The sequence below is a fragment of the Geospiza fortis genome, unplaced genomic scaffold (assembly GCF_000277835.1).
Source record: "Geospiza fortis unplaced genomic scaffold, GeoFor_1.0 scaffold254, whole genome shotgun sequence".
Taxonomy (NCBI): domain Eukaryota; kingdom Metazoa; phylum Chordata; class Aves; order Passeriformes; family Thraupidae; genus Geospiza; species Geospiza fortis.
The window spans coordinates 997,542-1,017,355 of record NW_005054441.1 but is presented as its reverse complement, the minus strand read 5'-3'; the positions used below and the strand labels follow the sequence as shown (position 1 = coordinate 1,017,355).

Here is a 19,814-nt window from a genome sequence, read left to right as displayed (position 1 = left end):
GCTGCTGTACTTGGGGAAAGCAGAGGATTTCCGGACTTGGTTATTTGCCCAGAGAGTGCTGAACATCTCAGTCCCTGTGTTTTCAGGTCCTAAAGCCTGTGAAATGCAGGACTTTGTCAAATGCATACACTGAGCTCCTGTTAAGTTCAGAAAACCTCTCAGCAAAGAATCCCTAGTCCAAGTGTTGACATGCTTTGTGGTGAACACAGCAGGAACTTTCTGCTCAAATGACCTTTCTCTGTGCTTCTTTCCACCCTTGCTACAGAATCTGAACCAGAACCCCCGGACTCTGCTGCCCAAGTTTTATGGACTGTACTGTGTGCAGTCCGGGGGCAAAAACATCCGCGTGGTGGTGATGAACAACATCCTGCCTCGAGTGGTGAAAATGCACCTGAAATTTGACCTCAAGGGTTCGACCTACAAACGCCGGGCATCCAAGAAGGAAAAAGAAAAGTCCAGCCCTACGTACAAGGATCTGGACTTCATCCAAGACATGCCTGAGGGCCTGATGCTGGATGCAGACACCTTCAGTGCTTTGGTGAAGACGTTGCAGCGAGACTGTCTGGTAAGGAGGGGGCAGCTCAGGGACAGGGTAAGGAACTCTGTGGCTCTCGAGCATGAGGAAGAGCAGTTCCTGATTGAAAACCTTGCAAATGAGCCCAGAGTAGGATCAGTCCTTTCTCCTGCACTTTTCCCTGAAAGCCAGGCAGTAGACTTGGATCTTATGGCAGGCTGTGCTCCTTTGCCTGGTGCATCACACTTTGGCAGATGCTCCCCTTGTAGCTGCTTTGCTGGAGCATTTTCCCAATCACCGTGCAGCACATACAGTGGTGTTGTTTGCAAGCCTTCAGGCCTTTGCTGTGATTGTGGGATGGCCAAACTCTGTGCAGTCAAGCCCAGAGGTCACTGTTGGTTCAGAAACTTCCAGGCTGTGTCAAATGAGTTGTTAGTGGGGATGTGAATGGGATGCTTTGCTTTGATTGCTTTGATTCCATGCTTCGGCTTCTGTATTTCTGCTGCTGGCTTGATATTTTCTCTTTGTTCTTGAACTCAATATTAACCTGTAGGTATTGGAAAGCTTTAAAATCATGGACTACAGCCTCCTGCTTGGGGTTCATAACATAGACCAGCACGAGCGGGAGCAGCTGTCGGAGGGAGCCCACAGCACGTCGGATGAGAAGCGTCCCGTGGGGCAGAAGGCCCTGTACTCCACAGCCATGGAGTCCATCCAGGGAGGGGCTGCCCGCGGCGAGGCCATCGACACCGACGACACGTAGGTGAAACCCGGGCTCCCTCCTGCTGCTGGGAGGGGGAGGCTGGAGTGGGAAATGCCTCAGGAGGCCCACAGGTGTTGCTGTTCCTTTGGGGGTCCCCCTAAGCTGGATGTTCCCTGGTAGCAGCAGGCAGGCAAGGAGACTCCACACGGCTTCTGGGGGTGCTGATTACATGGGGGTTGATTGGGGGTCCCACCCCCGGGAGCAGCATGGCTTCTGAGGGGAAGGGAGGGGGAGAGAGGGAGAGCCTGGGGAGAAAAGGGGCCAAGAGGGAATCTCATCACCCCCCACAGCTTAACAGGGAGATTCAAGGTGGGCACAGAATTAGATTTGGGCCAATGGGATACAGATCCATGATACTGCAGGGGAGGATCACAGGCTTGGAATAGACCCTACATTTTCGAGGGGTGATACAGAGCGTACCACTGAACTAAAATGTAACACCACACAGAGGAACTGTTCAAGGGAGCAGCTCTCCTGGGGATTTGGTAGTGCTGCCATTGTGGTGGGAAAGAGGGAAGCCAGGGTGGGAGATAGTTCTGTAAGGCTCTGGCCTCACAGCAGTCTCTCATCTTAGGGCAGGCTGTAGGTTGTCAGCTGGTGTAACAGCCTCTAAATATTCACCCATTCCCTGGGGAGGAGACAGTTCTCACTCAGCACCCAAATACTGGAGCAGAATAGGGATCAGTCTGTCCCTAGGAGCCTGGAGTTCTCCATCACTCCCACCCCTGGAATCCCTGGCAGTTCCCTGAGGCCATCCCAGTGGGGTTAGCAGACAGCAGTGTAGCCAGGTGCTGGGTCACTGCTGGAGCTGGAGGCTGGGGGTTGCCCTAAGCCTGTGCTGTGCTTGACCTGGGATTCTGCCTGGCTCTTGGGCCAAGAATGGTGAAGTTTGCTGCTTGCTGCTGTCTGAAACCAGCTGCTGTGGGTTTCATGGAGGGTCAGTCCTGAGAGCTGAGCTAATACTGTGGTGTTTCCAGTCCTTCAAGCAGCATCAATAATTGCAGTGGCTGCCTGAAGGAGTGTCTGGCACTCCTGTGCTTTGGTTATGTGCTGGTGCCTATAGTTGCTGCACTTTTGCAGGATGGCATTAGTGTGGACAGGACTGGAATCCTTTGTCCTGAAGGATTTACTGCCTTAATGGCAGACAGCTCTCACTGACCCAATAAATAACCTGATCCCCAGAATAAAGCAGGCAGGAGAAAGCTCCGTGGTGCTTTCTGGCCCAGGCAGAACTGTGCCACACAACACAGGTTCTGGCAAAACAATGGTGTTTGGCCATGCAGGCAGTGACCCTGGGACACTGGGGTCAGGCCAGGTCACTCCCATGGCTGTGCACAAAGTGAGCACACCGGTTTTACAACGTGTCTGACCACACCAGAGCCCCTTAGCATGGCTGCTGTTGCCTTCCCCAGAGCTGGGTGTTACAGGTGCTCTGGCTGAGGCTGCACCTGCTGAGGTTCTGCTCTGCCTGCAGGATGGGAGGGATCCCAGCAGTGAACGGCAAAGGAGAGCGTCTCCTGCTGCACGTGGGAATCATAGATATCCTGCAGTCATACAGGTAGGTAACCTGGCAGTGTGGGTTGGCTTTGCATTAAATTGATATTTGGTGAGGAGAGAAACCACCACACAGTGTGTCTTTTCTGGCTGATAACATCTCTTTTAGTACCAAATGAAAGCAGGGGGCATGTTCTCTCCTGGAGACTGTGAGGATGAGTAGGTAAATCTACCCCAAGCTGGCCATGGGCTTCCATCATGTCCTTAGAACAGCTGGGGACACTCAGCCCTTTGTCCAGGATGATGAGCTGCTCATAAAGAAGTAGTTTTCCACCTCAGTGTGGGAAGCATATCTCCAGGGGTGTAAGGTGTACCTCTTCTAGCCCAGCTCCTCCTTCCCTGTGGTGTTCCCAGGCAGTCCTGACCTCCTGGGGGAGATGCTGGAGAAAGCTCAGTCCTGGTGACCTTGGCAACTCAGGGATCTCCCCTGTAGGATATGACAGGGGGCTTGGTACAGAGTGCATGCCTGAATCTTTATTTTTCTCTCCACTTCTCCTTGGAATTAGGTTCATCAAGAAGTTAGAGCACACCTGGAAGGCCCTTGTCCATGATGGGGTGAGTGCCTGTGCAGAGGCAGGAGTTGTCCAAGCCTCACAGGGTACTTGGTGTCTGTTTGTGGAGCCTGCCCTAGCACAGCTGCAGCTGATGAAAGGAGCAGTTCTTGCCCCTCATTCCTGCACAGCAGGGTGGTGCCACTTATTCCCAGCCAGGTTTCCTTACTCAATCCAGCTCCTCACACGCTGAGCTGTTGTGATCACAGCTTTCCTCCCCTGCTCTGTCTCCCATGGCACCAGGAGCACACACCCAGGTGTGTGTGTGTGTTCCTGGGCTGGCAGGAGCCCTGGGCTGTTCTCTCTGGTGACTGGCTGTTTCCACCTCAGCAAGCTCTCTGCCAGCAAATCCCTTTCCATGTTTCCTTGCTGCCTTCATTCCTGCAGCAGCCAGGTGTGTGTTTCTGAAAGAAGCTTGGATGTGGAAACCATTTTTCAGCCTTGCATTTCCTGGCTTCCCCTAAAGTCGCAAAGGAAATGTGGAGATGCCAAGTCATGGAAGCACAGTCAAACATCAGAAGCAGAAAGAGCTTCAGTTTTACCATTTTAAACAAGAACATTTGAAATGTATGGAGACCCTTGGCTGAATTTGGGTGTCTGTGTGACATGCAAAAGTATCCAGGTTTGATTGGAATGGCAGCCAGCAAAGCCAGAAGAAATTTCATGTATGCAATCAGGCCAGTGTTTATAAAAAATCCAGGAAGTCTACAAAGGAATAAAATCACCAAAATCCATTATAAAATCACAGCAAGAATATAATCAAACGCAATCAGAGGCAATGCTTCAGGGTTATTTATAGCATTAATTAGAGTGTTTCAGTTAAGCCTTTCCATTTTAAGGCTATGTCAGTGCTAAATGTTGGAATAAAAAAGACTGTGTTGGTTGTTACAGAAATTCTGCCTTGAGGGATCATTTTAAAATTAAACAATTGCTTCTTGCTGTTGTAGGACACGGTGTCAGTACACAGACCCAGCTTTTATGCAGAGAGATTCTTCAAATTCATGACCAACACGGTGTTTCGAAAGAACTCCTGTAAGTACCAAGTTCTGGGGCTGCTGTGCTCTGAGGTTTTACCTTGGCCTTGCTGCTGCAGGCTTCATGAGGAGTCTGGGCTGGAGCCTGAGCAGGGTTTTCCAGTGTGGTACAGCTGTGAGAGCTGGGGGTGTACAGCCTGCAGAAGGCTCTAGGAGACTTTAAAGCCCCTTCCAGTGCTTAAAGGGGGCTTAGAAAAAGGAGGGGGAAGGACTTTTTATGCAGGCAAGGGGCAATTGTTTTGAGCTGTCAGGGTTAGATGAGAAGTTAGGAAATCTGAGGGTGGAGACCCTGGTACAGGGTGCCTAGAGCAGCTTTGGCTGCCCCATCCCTGGACGTGCCCAAGGCCAGCTTGGACAGGGCTTGGAGCAGCCTGCTTTAGTGCCCATGTCCCTGCCCATGGGGGGCATGGAATGAGGTGCATTTTTAAGGTCCCTTCTAACCCAAAACATTCCATGATACAGAGCAAAACTAAGAACTGCAGAGCCCTCAGATTGTCACAGCTTGCCTTGGTCTGCTCAGGCTCCCACCCAGTCCCTGCACCTGACCTGTGTTCAGCCCTGAAGGGATGTGTGTGAGGGCAGAGCCTCTCCTTGTGAAGGGAAAAACACCTTTGGTGTGACAGTAGCTGGTGGTGGTACTTTGACTCTTGAGTTTTCTGTGGTTGAAATGTCTCCCAAGGTATTAAAGAGTCTTTTTTCCCAGCCCCATGACCGAAGAAGTCGAGATTCCTCAGCTCTGGTTTTCAAGGTTACCTCTACTTTATTTACAATAATTTTCCAATACCTATCACCTATGTTAGACAGTCTGTCTCTACTCTAAACCAACCCAGAAGTGTCACCATCACAGCAGAAGATGGAGGACAAGAAGAAGAAGGACAGGACACGCCCAGATTCCTCCATCTTACCTCTTGAGCCCCCGTTCTAAATCCCCAAAATTCTACTTTTTCACCCTGTGACAAATTAACCATCATTCTACTCAAACTCTTGTGGCTTGTAAATCTTCACACAAAGTTGGTAATTTTCTCCATGGGCTAAAATGGAAGGCACAGGTGTTTTTGACTCCGTGCCAAGGTCTCTGAGCCCCCTGCCAAGGTCTCAAGTCCTCCAGGGCAGTCAGAGGAATGTCCTGGGTTCTGACATGTCCGAGTTCAGGACATCCCTCTGGCTGTCCTGGATTGCCAGAACCCCTGCCAGAGGGCTCAAAGACCCTGGCACAGAGCCCAAGACATCTGTGATTTTGATTATGACCCATGGAGCAAATTACCAACCTTATATGAAGATCTGCAAGCCACAAAAGTTTAAGTAGAATAATAATTAGTTTGTCACGGGGTGAAAAAATAGATTTTTGGGGGTTTTTAGAATGGGGGTTCAGAGAGCAAGATAGAAGAATCTGAGTGTGTCCAGCCTTTCTCCTTCTTCTTAGCCTCCATCTTCTGCTGGAATGTTAGCACTTTTAGACTGGTTTAAAGTAAAAGCTCACTGTCTAACGTAAGTCGAAACCCAAGCGAGCTACTTACGAGCAGCCTTTATTGAGCGAACCCGTCTCTGTGGCAAGAGTGGGATGACTTGTTAGCAGAGGTGAAAAGCCAACCAAGCTGGGTGATAGCTGGTTGCCTGTGATATGAATCTAAGTTCACTCTTAATTCTTCTCCAAGGAAAACCCATGAACCCTAATGAAGGGAATTAAGGGCTATTTAAAGGGGGTACAGCTCCTTTAAAAAAGAATACAATCTCTACGAGTGGATAAATATTAATTTCCCAATTACACTGTGGGCCCTCAAGCAGCTATCAACAAAGAGTGTGTTAAAGCTCTACACTACAAAAATATAAGAACTTTATGACTCCCTCCCCATTAACAGGCTAACCTATATTTAAATAGGAGAATTAATGCTAGAATGAGTAACCAGAGTCCTCCCTCTACGACGCAAGCTTACATCCGTACATTATTAACAAATCACCAATATACGAAAAATCAAACAAGCAGAGTATTAAATATCTTGTTAACCCGACAGAGGAGTGTCCATTAACATAAGTGATAGGTATTAGAAAGTTATGGTAAATAATATACACGTAGTTTTTAGTATAAAAAGATAACACCACTCCGAGGGTGGCCAGAGTGCTTCTGTCTGTCCTGCTGAGCGGACCTCAGCAGGCCAGAAGAAAGAATTTTATAGATAAGAAACAATAAACAACCTTGAGAATGAGAACTGAAGAGTTCTGACTCCTTCTTCGACCACCGAGCTGAGAAGAGACTTTCTGACGCATCTCAGAGTCACTCTGACCAGCAAAACCCCGAGACCGACATTTGCCCTTCTCTGCCTCCCCCAGCTCTGAAGTCGTCCCCCTCCAAGAAAGGGCGCAGTGCCTTGCTGGCCGTGAAGACGGCGGGTCCCACGGCCGCGTTCTCAGCCAGCCAGCTGGCCTCCGACAAGGACGACACCCAGTACGACCTGCGGGCTGCCAGGAGCTACCCCACGCTGGACGATGAAGGTGACAGCCCCGCCCAGGGCGCTGCCTCTGTGCTTACCCTCTCTTTCCTAGCAGTTCTTTAGGATCCTCCCTTGTTCTCATCAAGTCCCCCACTGTGCACCAACTGCAGATCTTTCCTCATGGATAGCTCTTCATTGCATGTCTTGCTGTGCTTTGCAGGTGCTAAACCTAACCAGGACAGGGAAGAAGGTAAGAGTGCATTGTTTTGTCGCAGCACCAGCAGGTACTTGATGCGACACCTCTGCATCAAAGGAGACCAGATCCCTTCTTTGCAGCACTCTGGGGTTCTGCAGTAAAAATGGTCGCCTGCATCACTGCTGCAAGACAGCTGCTGCCAGGGGGCACCATAAGTCATAGCCCAAAGCCAACAGAAAGTTGTATTTTCTACCCTTAAAAAAAAAGATTGGGGGGGTGACTGGGAACTGCAGCACTCCAATGACAGTGTTTGGGCAGTTATAACAGGCAGGATCTTGCCATTGGAAAACAGAGGAATGGGCTGGTTCTGTGCTGCCTTTCCTTCACTTCCATCTGGCTGCATTTACAGCTGAGTGCTGGAGGACAAGCTCCTCCAGTGCATGGGTGTTGGATTGCTCCCTGTGCAAAGCACTGAGCACTCAGTGCATCTCTTAATTCACTTGGATATTTATCGCTGGTGATCCAAGCCTTTAATCCAGCTTTGGTCACCAGTAAGAAGTCTTCACTGGCATTCTATTCCCTGCCTGTTGTGCTGGAAGTGGTGCTGACTGGCTCTCCCCAGAGATGCCTTGGGAGAGGCTGTCATGACCCAACTAAACTTCTGCCAGTCTGTGGTTTGAGTGCCCAGTCCCAATGTGGGTGTGCGGGTTCATGGTGGAACAGCCTCGCACGGGGCTGGTGTAGGCGAAGTGTTGGTGTTTGACTTAATCATCTCTTCTCCCTGCCTCTCCCCTGCCCTGCTCTGGGCCAGCAGGCAGGCCAGACCTGCTCCCTTGCACTCCTCCTTCCTTTGAAGAAGCTACCACGGCCTCCATAGCCACGACACTATCGTCAACATCTCTGTCTGTTCCCGAGCGATCCCCCTCGGAGACCTCTGAGCAGCCCAGGTACAGGTGAGGAGATTTCCCTGCTCCCACTGGTGCTGAGTGGCTGCTCTTGGCTCTCTGTGCTGCAGATCCCAGCAGGCTGCCCTGCACTCTGCAGTGCTAATGACCGATTTTAATTAAATCTCTCCTGGGAGCAAGCAGACACAGCTTTGATGGGATTAATTATTGCTGGAAGAAGTGTCAGCTGTTAAGTAGAACATCTCCCTCATGGGATGTGGAGGTAGATTTGGGGACAGTGCAGGATTTCTGGCTTAAATTGCTCCTCCAAACTCTCCTGTTTTCTTTCCACAGGAGGCGTACACACTCCTCAGGGCAGGATGGCAGGTGAGAAATGGGTCTCCTGTCTTCTTGTCTCATCTTCTCTCTGCTGCAGAGACCTCATGTTTATCCCTGTGCAAAGGTCGCTTAGAGGGCTGAGTGGGAATTTCAGCAGCTCCAGGATTTTGGCCTGGATGCTGAGCTGCTTCTGCAATCAGATGATCCCCATTTCTTACACGGAATTTTCCTTGCAAAGCAGATCTCTTAGTGCTTTGAAAATACTGCTTATTTGATAGGGAAGGGGACAACAGTATATTACTGTTGTAATACAACAGTACTGTATTACTGTTGTATTACAACAGTAATACAACAGTATTACTGGGTAATAATATTACCCAGTATATTTGATAGGGAAGGGGACAACAGTATTGTCCAAATTTACCCACCCACTCAGCATCAGAGTCAAGGAAGGTTATTTAAGTCCCTTTAAGCAAGTAAGTGAGCCCTAACAGCAGGAACATTCCTCCTCTGAGCATCTGCTTGTGGCCTGGGTAAAGTGAAAGGGCTTTGACTTTATGAGGCACTGAGCACCCTCAGTCCCCACAGAAGTAGCTTCCAGTGTTTTCAGAAATCTTTTTTCCTCCTGTGGTGTCTCAGAGCCAAGGGCAAGGTAGGACAGAAATGCTGTGCTGCAGAGGGGTGTTTGATTTTAGAGGCTCTTATCATTAAATTATTGTGCATTATCGTGGAATTATTTTGCATCAGTAAAAATTACCCCATTGCCCATGTCAGCAGGATCTGCACGAGGAGCCAGCGGGTGCTGCTGCCTCTGCCCTCGCTTTCCAGGACATTGTGTAGGTGTAGTAGGCTTAGAAATGACATCAGAGACTCAGTCCTAGGATGTGCCATAGCCAGAGAAGCCTGACAGGCTGATGTCCTCTCTCCCTGCAGTCAGTGTTTGGTGCTTGGAAGGAAAGGTCTTTGGAAGATGAGGGTTTGCCCCACATTACAGGCATCTGTTGTTGTTCCAAGCTTCGAGTGATTTACTGAGTTCAGCTGACAGGCACTGTGAAAAAAAATCCCTTTCTATGGTATTTCCTAATGAAAATACCTCTGGATGCTGCATGTTGCTGCATCCTGCCCTGGAGGGCAGGGACCTGCTCACTGTGAGAAGTGTCAGGGACTTGTGAAGCACCTCATATCCTGTGTTAGAAATTGCTGAAAATTGGAGACTTAAACCCAGGCCCCAGTGGTGGTGCCCATGTGGCAAATGCAGTGACTTCATCCAAAATAGTTCAGACTCATTGGTACCTCCTGGAGGGAGGGAGCTGCTGCAGTATGTGACTGCTCCTCCAGAAATGGGTCAGGTGAGTCAGAGTGACCTGGGAGCGTTCAGGGAGCTCAGTGCCTTGGTCAGAGTAGATCTGTCTGTCACAGATTTGCCAGAGCTACACTGACTGTCTGCAGGTGTTTTGCTGTTTTTTGCCTAATTTGTCCCTTTCTAATACCAGTGCTTCCATGTGCCCTTCCTGGGAGAGTAGGGGACCTGTGCACTTGTGGAACTCTCTGGGATCCCCTGGTGAAAACCAGTGCAGACACAAATTTATTAAAGCAAGAATTTATGTTCCTGAGCTGAGATGGAAAAAACCTTACCCAATTTGCTCAAGAATGTGTCATGCCTCTGGTTATTCTGGTCTGCTGGGGAATTCAGTCCAGGTTTGAGGTCCAGCCCTGTGAGGAAGAGTGTAGCAAGTTCTGTGCATGGAGCTGGACTCAAGTGCTGCCCACTGGTGAGAGCCAGCCTGGAGCAGGGCAGTGCTGTCAGTGAACCCAGGGCTCAGCCCTTCTCTGACAGCTGCCCCTGGGCTGGGCAGGTTCCTGCTCCTCCTTCCCATGGGGACAGTGCAGCCAGCCCTGCTGGCACAAGTAATTACTTTAATAGCATGAGGTATTAAAGTGAAGATTGTCAGAAACAGTTCCAGAGTGTGCAGATAAATCTCAACCTTGGAACAGCTTTGGTGTGCTGGGAGTGTTGGAGGAGGTCAGAGGCTCTGGCCTGGTGCCAGGCTGACTCTGGACGCAGGATTTCCCTGGAGGTCACTTCTCTTTGCTCCCATGCTCCATTTGACACTGCCCATCTTTCCTGCTGCACTGGCTGTTTAACTCCTTTGCTCTTGTCCTCTTTTCCCACATTGTTATTCCTGAGTGCTGTAATCTTCCCTCTCTTTTTCCTGGGAGTTTTGGTTATCCAAACCCTCAGTCCTGGGAGATCTGAGTGCTCCCTCTGAGCTGAAATGAGTCTGTGCTGGGAGCCCAGTGCCACGGTAGCAGCAGCAGCAGCTGTGTGCTGGGGCAAAGCTGCACAAGAGGCTTGGCTGGCTGTGGACTGATTCAGGCTGACTTAAAATGGAGGGCTATGCATAACTCATGTCCAGCTGAGTCTTTGGGCCTGTCTCCCCTTTGGTTTCCAGGTCACACGAGGAGGTGCGGGTCCAGGAGGAGGTTCAGCAAATCAGTGTCGAGCTGGAGCCCAAGTGTGACGTTGAGATTGTAGCTCCTGAAGAAGAAGAAGTCAAAGAGTGAGTGTTTTAGAGTGTTGCAGATCCCACACAGTGGGTTTTGAGCTGTGGCTGCTTGTGCTGGAGGCTTTGCTGAAGTCATGGGTGTTCAGTGAGGCTGAGCACAGCACTGACCTGACCTGCCCTGACGTGACCTTTCAGGATGTGATAGCATAACATCTTCAGAAGCTCCTCTGTAATAAATCCGTTTTGCTTGCTCCTGTCCTGACTGCAGTGACTAGACTGTCATTTCTTTCCCCTGTGCAGAGAGGCAGCTTCTTCAGCCTGTGCCATTGTCACATCCACAGCCACCGTAGAGGTGGAGACAGCCAGCCAGGCCTCGGAGCCAGCCAGCCAGGCCTCGGATGAAGACGACGTGCCAGTCACAGACATTTACTTTGTAAGAGACCTTCTCCACCTGGCCCTTGGGGGGTGATGGGAAGGGTTGGACAGGGCTGTCAGTATCATTCCAGGCAGTCAGGTGGGCAGTGGTTGCCCTGCACCATCTTGGTGTGAAGCACCTTGAGACCTCGGTGCTGGGTGGGTTTTTGAATGCAGGGAACTGGATTAAACTTGGAGAACTCAGAACACCATCTAGTGGGGCTCACACAGGTGGCACTCCTGCTGTGGATGTAGCTGTAGCTGTGCTGCTCTACTTCCAAGCACAAGTGTTTGTCTAAGGCCAGCACATTTGCTCCTGGGACAAGCCAAGGTGATGTGGGTGCAACAGAAAGATTCTCTCTTCCTCAGCCAGAGATCCTGGCTGCTTTCCTGACACAAACATGGCCTAGAGCCAAAGGGAGGTGGTTGCAGAGGGCGACACTGGGCTCTGGTGAACTCCGGCTTTTCCTTTCCCTGCAGGCTGCATTAGGTGATGCAGTGGGAGTCTAGTGCTGAGCCAGGGAGTAAGTTGGTGGTTGGCAGCAGAGTGCCGTGGAGCCTGGCGCTGGTCCTCACTCAGCTCCCACAATGGCTGAGCAACTTCTGCAGACCAGAGAAGAGGTTTTTTAGCAACATGTACCTGTCCCATGGATTCCCAGAGCACAGCTGAGTGCCTGTCCCATGAGAGCTGAGCTCTCTCTTGTGCCTGGGCACTGGAACCCTCATTAAAAGAGGTGCCCGGCTCCTCCCTGCTCGGACTTGTTGCTGTTAGTTCTGTGGTGCTGGAGACAACCTGAGCCCATGCAATGGGCTCCTTCAGGCTAAACTAAAATGCAGCATTGGCCTTCCCCTGGACTCTTGTGACTCTGCTGCAGAGCTGCTCACTCATTGCCGAGTCGCTCTGAGGCTTGTGGGAGCTGTGGAAGGAATCAGCCCTGTTTTACAGCTTGTTTGGGGTTGGATGCATGCTGTTCAAAATGCAAACGGCTCCTCTAACACTGCCCCTTCCTTGCCTGTGGATGGCAGCTGTGTGCAGGCAGATCCTGCCTGCTCCCCTGGCAAGTGTCTTCTGGTGAGGGTCAGCTGCTCTTCCTCCCTGTCCCTGGGCATATGGACTGCCCCCAGCTTGAGGGGCACCTCTCTCCAAGAGAAAATTCTGCAGAGTGTGTTCACAGAGAGTGTGACTGACTGCTCATCAGCATTTCATACTTCATCTGAGTCTGAGTTTTGCATTAAATGTGTGTCGTGTGCTGTGGAGTGTTTTTCACTGCTGGGATGAAGGGAAAAGCTGATTTGAGTTCCCATGGGCGCTCTCCTTGGAAAACCACTTGAGCTGGAGCTCAGGTGAGGCTGCACACGTGCGCTCAAGTAGCACCACAGCTGCTCCTGCAGGAGTGCTCAGGGGCAGTGGTGGGTGAAGGGATGGTGTGTGCAGAGGAGGATTTGCCCAGTCCCAGGAGGCTGTGGTCTGATGACTGAAGTCTGCTCCTGGAGAGCTCTTCATTCTCCTGTTTATCCCCAGGGAATAAAAGTGCAGAGTGTGGCAGGGCATGGGCGCCGCTCTGCCCTGCACGGCTTTCCCACCTGCTCACCCGTTCAGGCCTGGAGTTGCCCAACCTCTTGTTTTTTGCTTTCTCTTTCATCCTCTCTTTCACATCACCCTTTTTTTCCTCTGTTTCCTTTCTCACCTCACTTGTCCTGGGGCCACTCAGTTCACAGATGGGAGGTACTGGATTTACTCTCCCCGCCAGCGCAGACTCCGAACTACCTCGCATTCCTCTGGGATTGTAAGTGACCACACCAGCACAGCATGTAGGGGAGCAGAGCTGCAGCTTTGAAACACTGGGGCCAGCATCCCATTTCTCTCAATGGCTGGGGCTCTGGATTGAGTGGGCATTAGGAACCAGCCCAGCAGAAATGGGGGAAGCATATTGAAATGACACCAGTGGATCTCCTTGTAGGATCTGAGAGAATCATGAGCTCTGTCCCTTTTCTGCAGAGTGGTGACACAGCTCCTACCCTGGCATGGGCTGTAGTGTCACCCAGCCCTTGGAAAAACTGAGAGCAGTGAGGCCCTGGCACAGGGTACCCAGAGAACCTGTGGTTGCCCTCTCTGGAAATGTCCAAGGTCAGACTGGATGGGTTTGAGCAGCCTGGGATAGTGGAAGGTGTCCCTGCCCATGGCAAGGGGGATGCTGGGTCATCTTCCATCCCAAACTGTTCTGTGAGACTTAGTACCAGATCTGGCCATAGAGGCACTGGGGCCTCCATAGGTGATGTCAGGCTCAGCTCCCTCAGCCCAGGAAGAGGGTTTTAAAGACACCATTAAGATATTTTGAAGATTCTAAAACTCCAGTAGCAAACAGAACTGTTTTAGCTTGTGGGGAGCATCTCATAAACCAAATGAGACAGGAGCTGGAACTGAGTTAGGGCTGGTTTCAGCTCTCCAGCCCTTCTCAGTATCACCAGTGTGCTCCCTCCTCACTTTCAGGGGTTCTGTGAGCAGGCAGGGTTTTCCTTTCCAAAAGATGCAGGGAGGCATTTGAGCTTTTAGGGGCTGAATCTAGAGCTGAGATTGTTCTGGGGTTTAGCATTTAGCTTCTCATGCTTTGGGAGAGCTGCTGTCCCCAGGGAGTGGTGGCAGCGCTGCTGGAGCCTCGCTGGTGCAGCCTGGTGCTCCCATTTGGGGTACAGGCAGGGTGCATGGGGAAGCAGGGGCAGGAATGTGCCCCTGGCTGTTGCTGATGGCATGAGGAAGGTGCTGCTGGGCAAACGGGCAACTCCTCCTGCAGCCCCTCCTGTGCCTCAGCTGGGTTTGGCTGCTCTGGCACCAGGAGGGGTAATGCCAAGCACTGGGTGCTCCTTTATCTCCTGCAGCTCCCTGCATGCATCCAAGCTCCTAAAAGGCTCTGAAAGAGACTGGCTGGAGCATATGGTTCAGTCAGGATGGATGAACCATCATGGATGAAAAAGAGGATGTGGGATAAGCTTGATGTGGTGGGGAGGTTTCCTGTACCTCTGACAGAGCCCTGTGAGAAGCTCCAGACAGGGGCTTCTCAGCCTTCCTTCCTCCCAGCAGTCTCTGCTAATGGAGCTGCAGTTACTGGGGGGTTCAGCATGTGGAGCCCAGTGCTTCAAAGCTTCTCTGGCTTCTTTTAGTTCCTTGTACATTGTAGGCTGTCATGCTCAGTTCCTGGGCTGGGAACACTGCAGGCTTCTTCCAAACACCCAGTTCTGCACTACCTTCCTTTGCAGATGCCAGGCTGGGTCAAAGGGGGCAGTCTCTTCTCTGTGGGAGCTCCTCTGGAGACAAAAGAGCCTGTTTGCAATGTAAATGGGGGCCCCCCTGGGAACACTGGCAGCAGAGACCAGCCCTTGAATTTGTGCTGTGCAGGCAGCAGAGTGTGTCTTCTCACAGCAGTGCCCAGTGCTATTATAACTGTCCCTCAAGGCACACCTCCTTCCCCTCATTCTTTCCAGGGTCCCGTTGTGTTTTGCCTCCTGTGTTGTACTTGTTCCCATCACCCCACTGTCTCTAAAATCCCAGCAAAAACTGTTTCCTTTCTGTGGCCACCATCCTCCATGGTCTCACCCCAGCTCCACTGCCTTCTGCAGAGGAGAAAGGCACAACAAACAAATCCAGTTTCCCAGGAAAAGCCCTCCTGGATATCAGTTTGTAGCATGCACAGGGCTCTGGAAATGGGAGGGTGAGAGCTTCTGCAGGGTAGCAGGAGCCCAGAGGAGCCCAGAGCTGTCACTGCTCTTAGGTAAGTCACTTCCCAAATCTCTCAGTTTCTCTGCAGCCAGGATGATGCCATGGCCAGGAGCTGAGGTTTCCCTGACATCTCAAAAGCTCTAAACTCTGTCCCTGTGAGAGGAGAGGGTGTGCCACCCCCACTGCAGCTGGCACAGATCCCCTGTCCCAGTTGGCAGGGAGCCGGTGTGTGCTGAGGATGAAGAGGGCTCCTCTGCTGAGAGCTGCCTCTGGGCTCAGTGCTCTCCCTCCAGGTGGACAGCTGTTCTTACTGTATTGTTTCCTGCTCTTTTTATTTTCTCCTTTTATTTTTTCCTCTTCTCTCCTTTGCTCCCTGCTCTGCTGCTGCTCTCCCTGCATTCTCCCTGCCGTCTCTGGCCACTCTGGCAGCCGACAGACGAGAGGAGTTGGGTTTACTCCCCGCTCCACTATAGCACTCAGCTGCACTCTGTCTCCGATGAGGAGAGCGATACAGTAAGTGTCCAAGAGCCGTGTGTGGGTGCCCGCTGTGTTGGGCTCGCAGTTTGTGCTCCCCCTGCAGGGTCAGCTCGGCCTCTGGCAGCGCGGGGCTCCTGCACGGCTGCGGCAGAGCCCGGCTGCCTCTCAGGGCAGCTCTGCGCTGGCACAGCCCTGGCCTGCACAGCAAGGGCTGTGGTTTATTCCCAGTTGTTTGGTGCAGGAAAAACTTCGGGGAGCACAGGTTTCCCAGACATGTTGCCATTTCTGGAGGATGTAGAACAGCCTCTGGTTGTGCTGGGAAGTTGGCAGGACAGAGACCTGACTGATGTGGGCACTGGTGCTCAGGGGTTGATCCTCTTTCACAACCAGAAAGACATGGAGGGGCTGGGGCATGTCCAGAGAAGTGAGTGGACATGGGGAAGGGGCTGGAACACAATTGTGATGAGGAGCAGCTAGGAGGGGCTCAGCCTGGAGAAAAGGTGGCTCAGGGGGGACCTTGCTCTCCACAACTCCCTGACAGGAGGGGACAGCCAGGTGGGAGTCAGGATCTGCTCCCAGGGAACAAGGGACAGAAGAGGAAACAGCCTCAAACTGTGCTAGGGGAGGTTTAGCTTGGATATTTGGTAAAATGTCTTGACTGAAGGGGGATTGTCAGGTATTGGAACAGGCTGCCCAGGGCAGTGGTGGCATATCGGTCCCTGGAAGTGTTCAAATGACATCTGGCTGTGGCACGTGGGGACATGGGGTAGTGGTGAACATGGTGGTGGTGCTGGGCTGATGCTGAATTTGGTATTCTTGGAGGTCTTTTCCCACCTTAACGATTCCATGATTCTGTGACTCTGTTCTCTCTGCCTCTTGCAGTAATCTCTATGCAGACACAGAAGTCCCAGAGAGCAGCGATTCCCTCTGCAGGTCGATGTGTTCCCTTTTCGTTGATGCAGCCATTCCAGTGGGATGGGGAAGAGCTTGCTGGCACCAGTATTGCTGCACTGCAGGATCCCGGGCACTGCGTTTCAGAATGGAGCAAAACTATAACCATGTATTTCTACTCACCCCAGACGTGGGCAGCAAAGAAACCACCCGCTCACCCGCAGCTCCCAGCAGAGAATTCTAGCTGGGTGTAGAGAATCCTGGGTAGTAACACAGTGTTTTCCAGATGTGCACTACCATAGCTACCTATCCATGTGTGATACTGTGAACCTTTTTAATTTTTTAATCATGTATTTATTTCTTTTTATCTTTGCACAGAGACAGCACAAATGTGCTTTTTTAAACATTTAGTTTACTGCACTTTTTTTTTCTTTTTTCTTTCTTTCTTTTTTTGGTCATATATTTGTGCATCAAAAAGGAGCATGAGACTTCACCGAAGAATGGGTAGGAGCACGTTGCTGGGGAGGGCAGGGAGCGGAGTGGCTTCATGTGAGGCAGCAGTGTGGTCTCACCAGCCGAGGGAGTCAGGAGGTTTAAGGCTGTCCAGACACTGCCACGGTTTTTCCAAGTGGCCCAAGGCAAATCACTAAACCACTCTGTGCCTCGGTTTCTCCCGTGCTAATGGGTGCACAGTACCTGCTTCCGTTACAGCACTTAAACCCTGGGATGAAAGGTGCTATGAAAATGAAATGTATTAAAGGCCATGGAATAGAATTGCTCCCATGTTACCATAGTCCAAAGCAGCCATGCCAATTCACTTGGATCCAAACTCTCTAGTGACTTCTCCTGTCTGTGACACCGTGCGGGCCAGCACACAGTTCCTGGTGACAGTGACGTGGACTCCTCAGCTCTCCCCGAAGTCGTGATGGGTTCCAGCTCCCCCTGTGCTGCACTGCTGCCACCCCTCCCTCTGTGCTTGGAGTCCACACCTCATCCACGTGGCCACCGCCTGCTCCAGCCCCGCAGGCACGGACAGATGGAACTGGGACCTCCCGAGCCCGGCCACGTTGGAGGGCGATTTCCCCACTCTGCCCAGCCCACGTGGGGCTTGTCCAGACCCTGCATCCTCCTGGAGCCACTCAGCCCCTCACGTGCTCGTGGGTGTACGCTGGGGTCACGGACACTGGGTTCACACGTCCCCTCTGCCCCGCAGGGCAGGCAGGGACACAAGGGCACGTCCAGTCACTGGAGGCAGCAATGGGAGCCTGGCTCTGCCACGGAATTGTGCCAGCACTGCTGTGCTCACGGACTCTTGGACAGAAAGCTGGGTGGCTGGGGTGCTGCCTGGGGTCGCATCTGCTGCTGGAAATCCCTGCTGTGGGTGAGAGGGTTTGCTTTGCAAGGGCTGTGGGCTACAGGTGAGAGACTGGATGTCAGGGGTAGTGTTCAGGCTCATCCATCAGCAGGACACATATCACAGCATAGTCTGGAATCCAGGAATCCTGTCCTCATCTCCCAGAGAGAAAACAGGAAGCCCTTTAGACCAGAGGGAGACAGGTCTTGTTTGTGTGCTTTATGAACCTCGCTTGAGAAAGTCTCTTTATTCCCTTTACAATCTTCACTGTCCTTGGGATTCCAGCTAGAGGGGTGGGGAAGCGGGACCCTGCTCTCAGGCCTCAGCCCCCACAATCTCTTCACAGCAGCACTCAGGAGTGGTTATGTTGGGTCCCAGAAGGTAGCTGGGCTGATGGGAAGCTCCTCCTTCTGTACTGTACTGAACTTAGTGAGAATCTTCAGGAATTGATGTTTTTTTCTTGCCCAGAATACAGGACCTGGACTTCCCTCCCCTGCCTGTAGATGCAGAAGGCTGTGAGTTGTGCTTCTTGGAAGCACAGTCGGGGGATTGTGCAAGTTGCTGCTGTTCATGTATCCATGTATTTACCAAATAGTCTATCAAAAGTCTCTCGAGAAACTCTCCCCTTTCTGTTGCTGCTTGGCAGCTCGTTCTCCCAGCTGAGCTCCTGTCCCATGCCACCTTCCTGTGCCGCCCAGGGGGCTCTGCAGGCTGGGGGGCTCAGGGGTTGGTGGAGGGGAATGGGAGCCATGCAATACCTACAGCCTCACCTGCCTTTGGGCTCAAGGCAAGGGGCTTCAAAAAGCTAAAAATTCAACATCTTTTTCCTCCAGCAGTGTGTGTAGAATGGCCAGAGGAAGCCACATCCCTGCTGCAGCTGCTGCTGTTGGGTGCTGTGCTGGAGGAGGGGGCTCTGGGGGGGAACCAGGGTTGGCTTCAGCTGTTCTGAGCCAGGCCCCTGCCCTGGGACCACCTCAGTCAGGGGCTGAAGGGTTTGGCCTCATCAGGACTTTCCAGCCATCTGAAATCAAGCATCTTTTTTGAGATGGTTCAGGCATCATTGGTGGAGATTTTACTCCTTCCCCTCATTTCTAGGGGGTCTTTAAAGCTGCTTGGTGTCCCAGAGAATGAGCTTTGTGAGCTGGAGCTGTGCTTGGGTCCTGAGAGAGGGGGTGAACCCAGAGCTCTTGTAGCATGTTCATTCAATCAAAGAATTGTGTTCCCTTTTTGAGATGATCCTTGTGCAGTTCTGTAATGCTGGACCCTTTGGAGCAGGTCTGGATGGGCTGGGGTGGTCCTGTAAGAGGACAGGCAAAGGCTTAGAACAGCTTTGTCAAGGGGACAAGGAGGAACCTTCCTGTAAACAGATGTTGATCAGAAATGGAAACTGCCCCTGTTCAGGCTGGCACAATCCCTGCTGTGTCACCTCCTGTGCCAGCAGCTCCCAGTGCTGGGGAACTGCTTCCCAGGGAGGCTGAAAGCACCTTGGATTTTAGAGCTCATTCTGTGCATGGCACTGAAGGGAGCAGCAGCAGCAGCTCTGGAGCGTGTCCCAGGCACTGCCAGTGCTGCCTGGGCAGGAACAGCACCTGCCCGTGGGACAGAGCATCCCTGCTCTGAGTGTTCCTCCCTCTGCATCTCAGCTCATTCTGGGCTTGGGGTGCTGTTCTCTGCCAGGCTCCCTTCAGTGACCCAGCAGATGCTGTCCAGGCTCTCCATCGTTAAAGGAGGCACCACAAGTCTTGTACTCTGAGACTGACCCCGCAGGACAGCCCCTTCCCACACAGGTCTGTGCCACTGCTGTCCTTCACCCCCACGGTCCCAGCTGGGATCTCGGACTCTGTGGGACATGCCCTGACCACTGCCTGGTGCTGGGGCTGCAGGTGAGCTCTCCCTGCCAGGTAAGGGGCTGGCAGGAGAAAATGGGCATCTCTGTCCTTGAGTTTGCAATCAGGCTCCTGTAAAGGCTCTGGGGCAAACCCAGGAGCTCGCAGGGACCCTCGACAGGCACAGAGGGGATGCAGCGTTTGCATCCCCGGCCACGTGTGCTGGAATTGCACGGTGAGGAGTGTTTTAGTGAAGCCAGAGCACTCACAGGCCTCGGTCCAAGGCGGGCAGAGGCGTTTGCAGGGCTCCATCGCCCCCCGCATTCCCCTTCTCATTGGCAGCCACTGCTCCAGCGCTTCCCGAGC

The 19,814-nt window shown here is 52.1% G+C and overlaps 2 protein-coding genes across 2 annotated transcripts in view; both read left to right on the top strand.

The window, feature by feature from the left end:
• The window catches only part of PIP5K1C (phosphatidylinositol-4-phosphate 5-kinase type 1 gamma), a gene marked incomplete at its 5' end in the record, with an annotated part of 26,731 nt that extends 8,491 nt beyond the window's left edge, over positions 1-18,240 (top strand). Inside the window, 12 exons of the mRNA XM_014309610.2 lie at positions 266-565; positions 1,068-1,273; positions 2,752-2,835; positions 3,338-3,386; positions 4,330-4,414; positions 6,745-6,906; positions 7,856-7,994; positions 8,280-8,312; positions 10,718-10,825; positions 11,072-11,204; positions 15,330-15,413; positions 16,260-18,240. Of these exons, the coding sequence (XP_014165085.2) occupies positions 266-565; positions 1,068-1,273; positions 2,752-2,835; positions 3,338-3,386; positions 4,330-4,414; positions 6,745-6,906; positions 7,856-7,994; positions 8,280-8,312; positions 10,718-10,825; positions 11,072-11,204; positions 15,330-15,413; positions 16,260-16,262 (1,386 nt within the window). The remainder of the gene's footprint in view (positions 1-265; positions 566-1,067; positions 1,274-2,751; positions 2,836-3,337; positions 3,387-4,329; positions 4,415-6,744; positions 6,907-7,855; positions 7,995-8,279; positions 8,313-10,717; positions 10,826-11,071; positions 11,205-15,329; positions 15,414-16,259) is intronic.
• Positions 17,075-19,814, top strand: part of CACTIN (cactin, spliceosome C complex subunit) — an 8,630-nt gene continuing 5,890 nt past the window's right edge. Inside the window, 1 exon segment of the mRNA XM_031062206.1 lies at positions 17,075-17,190. Within this exon segment, the coding sequence (XP_030918066.1) occupies positions 17,075-17,190 (116 nt within the window).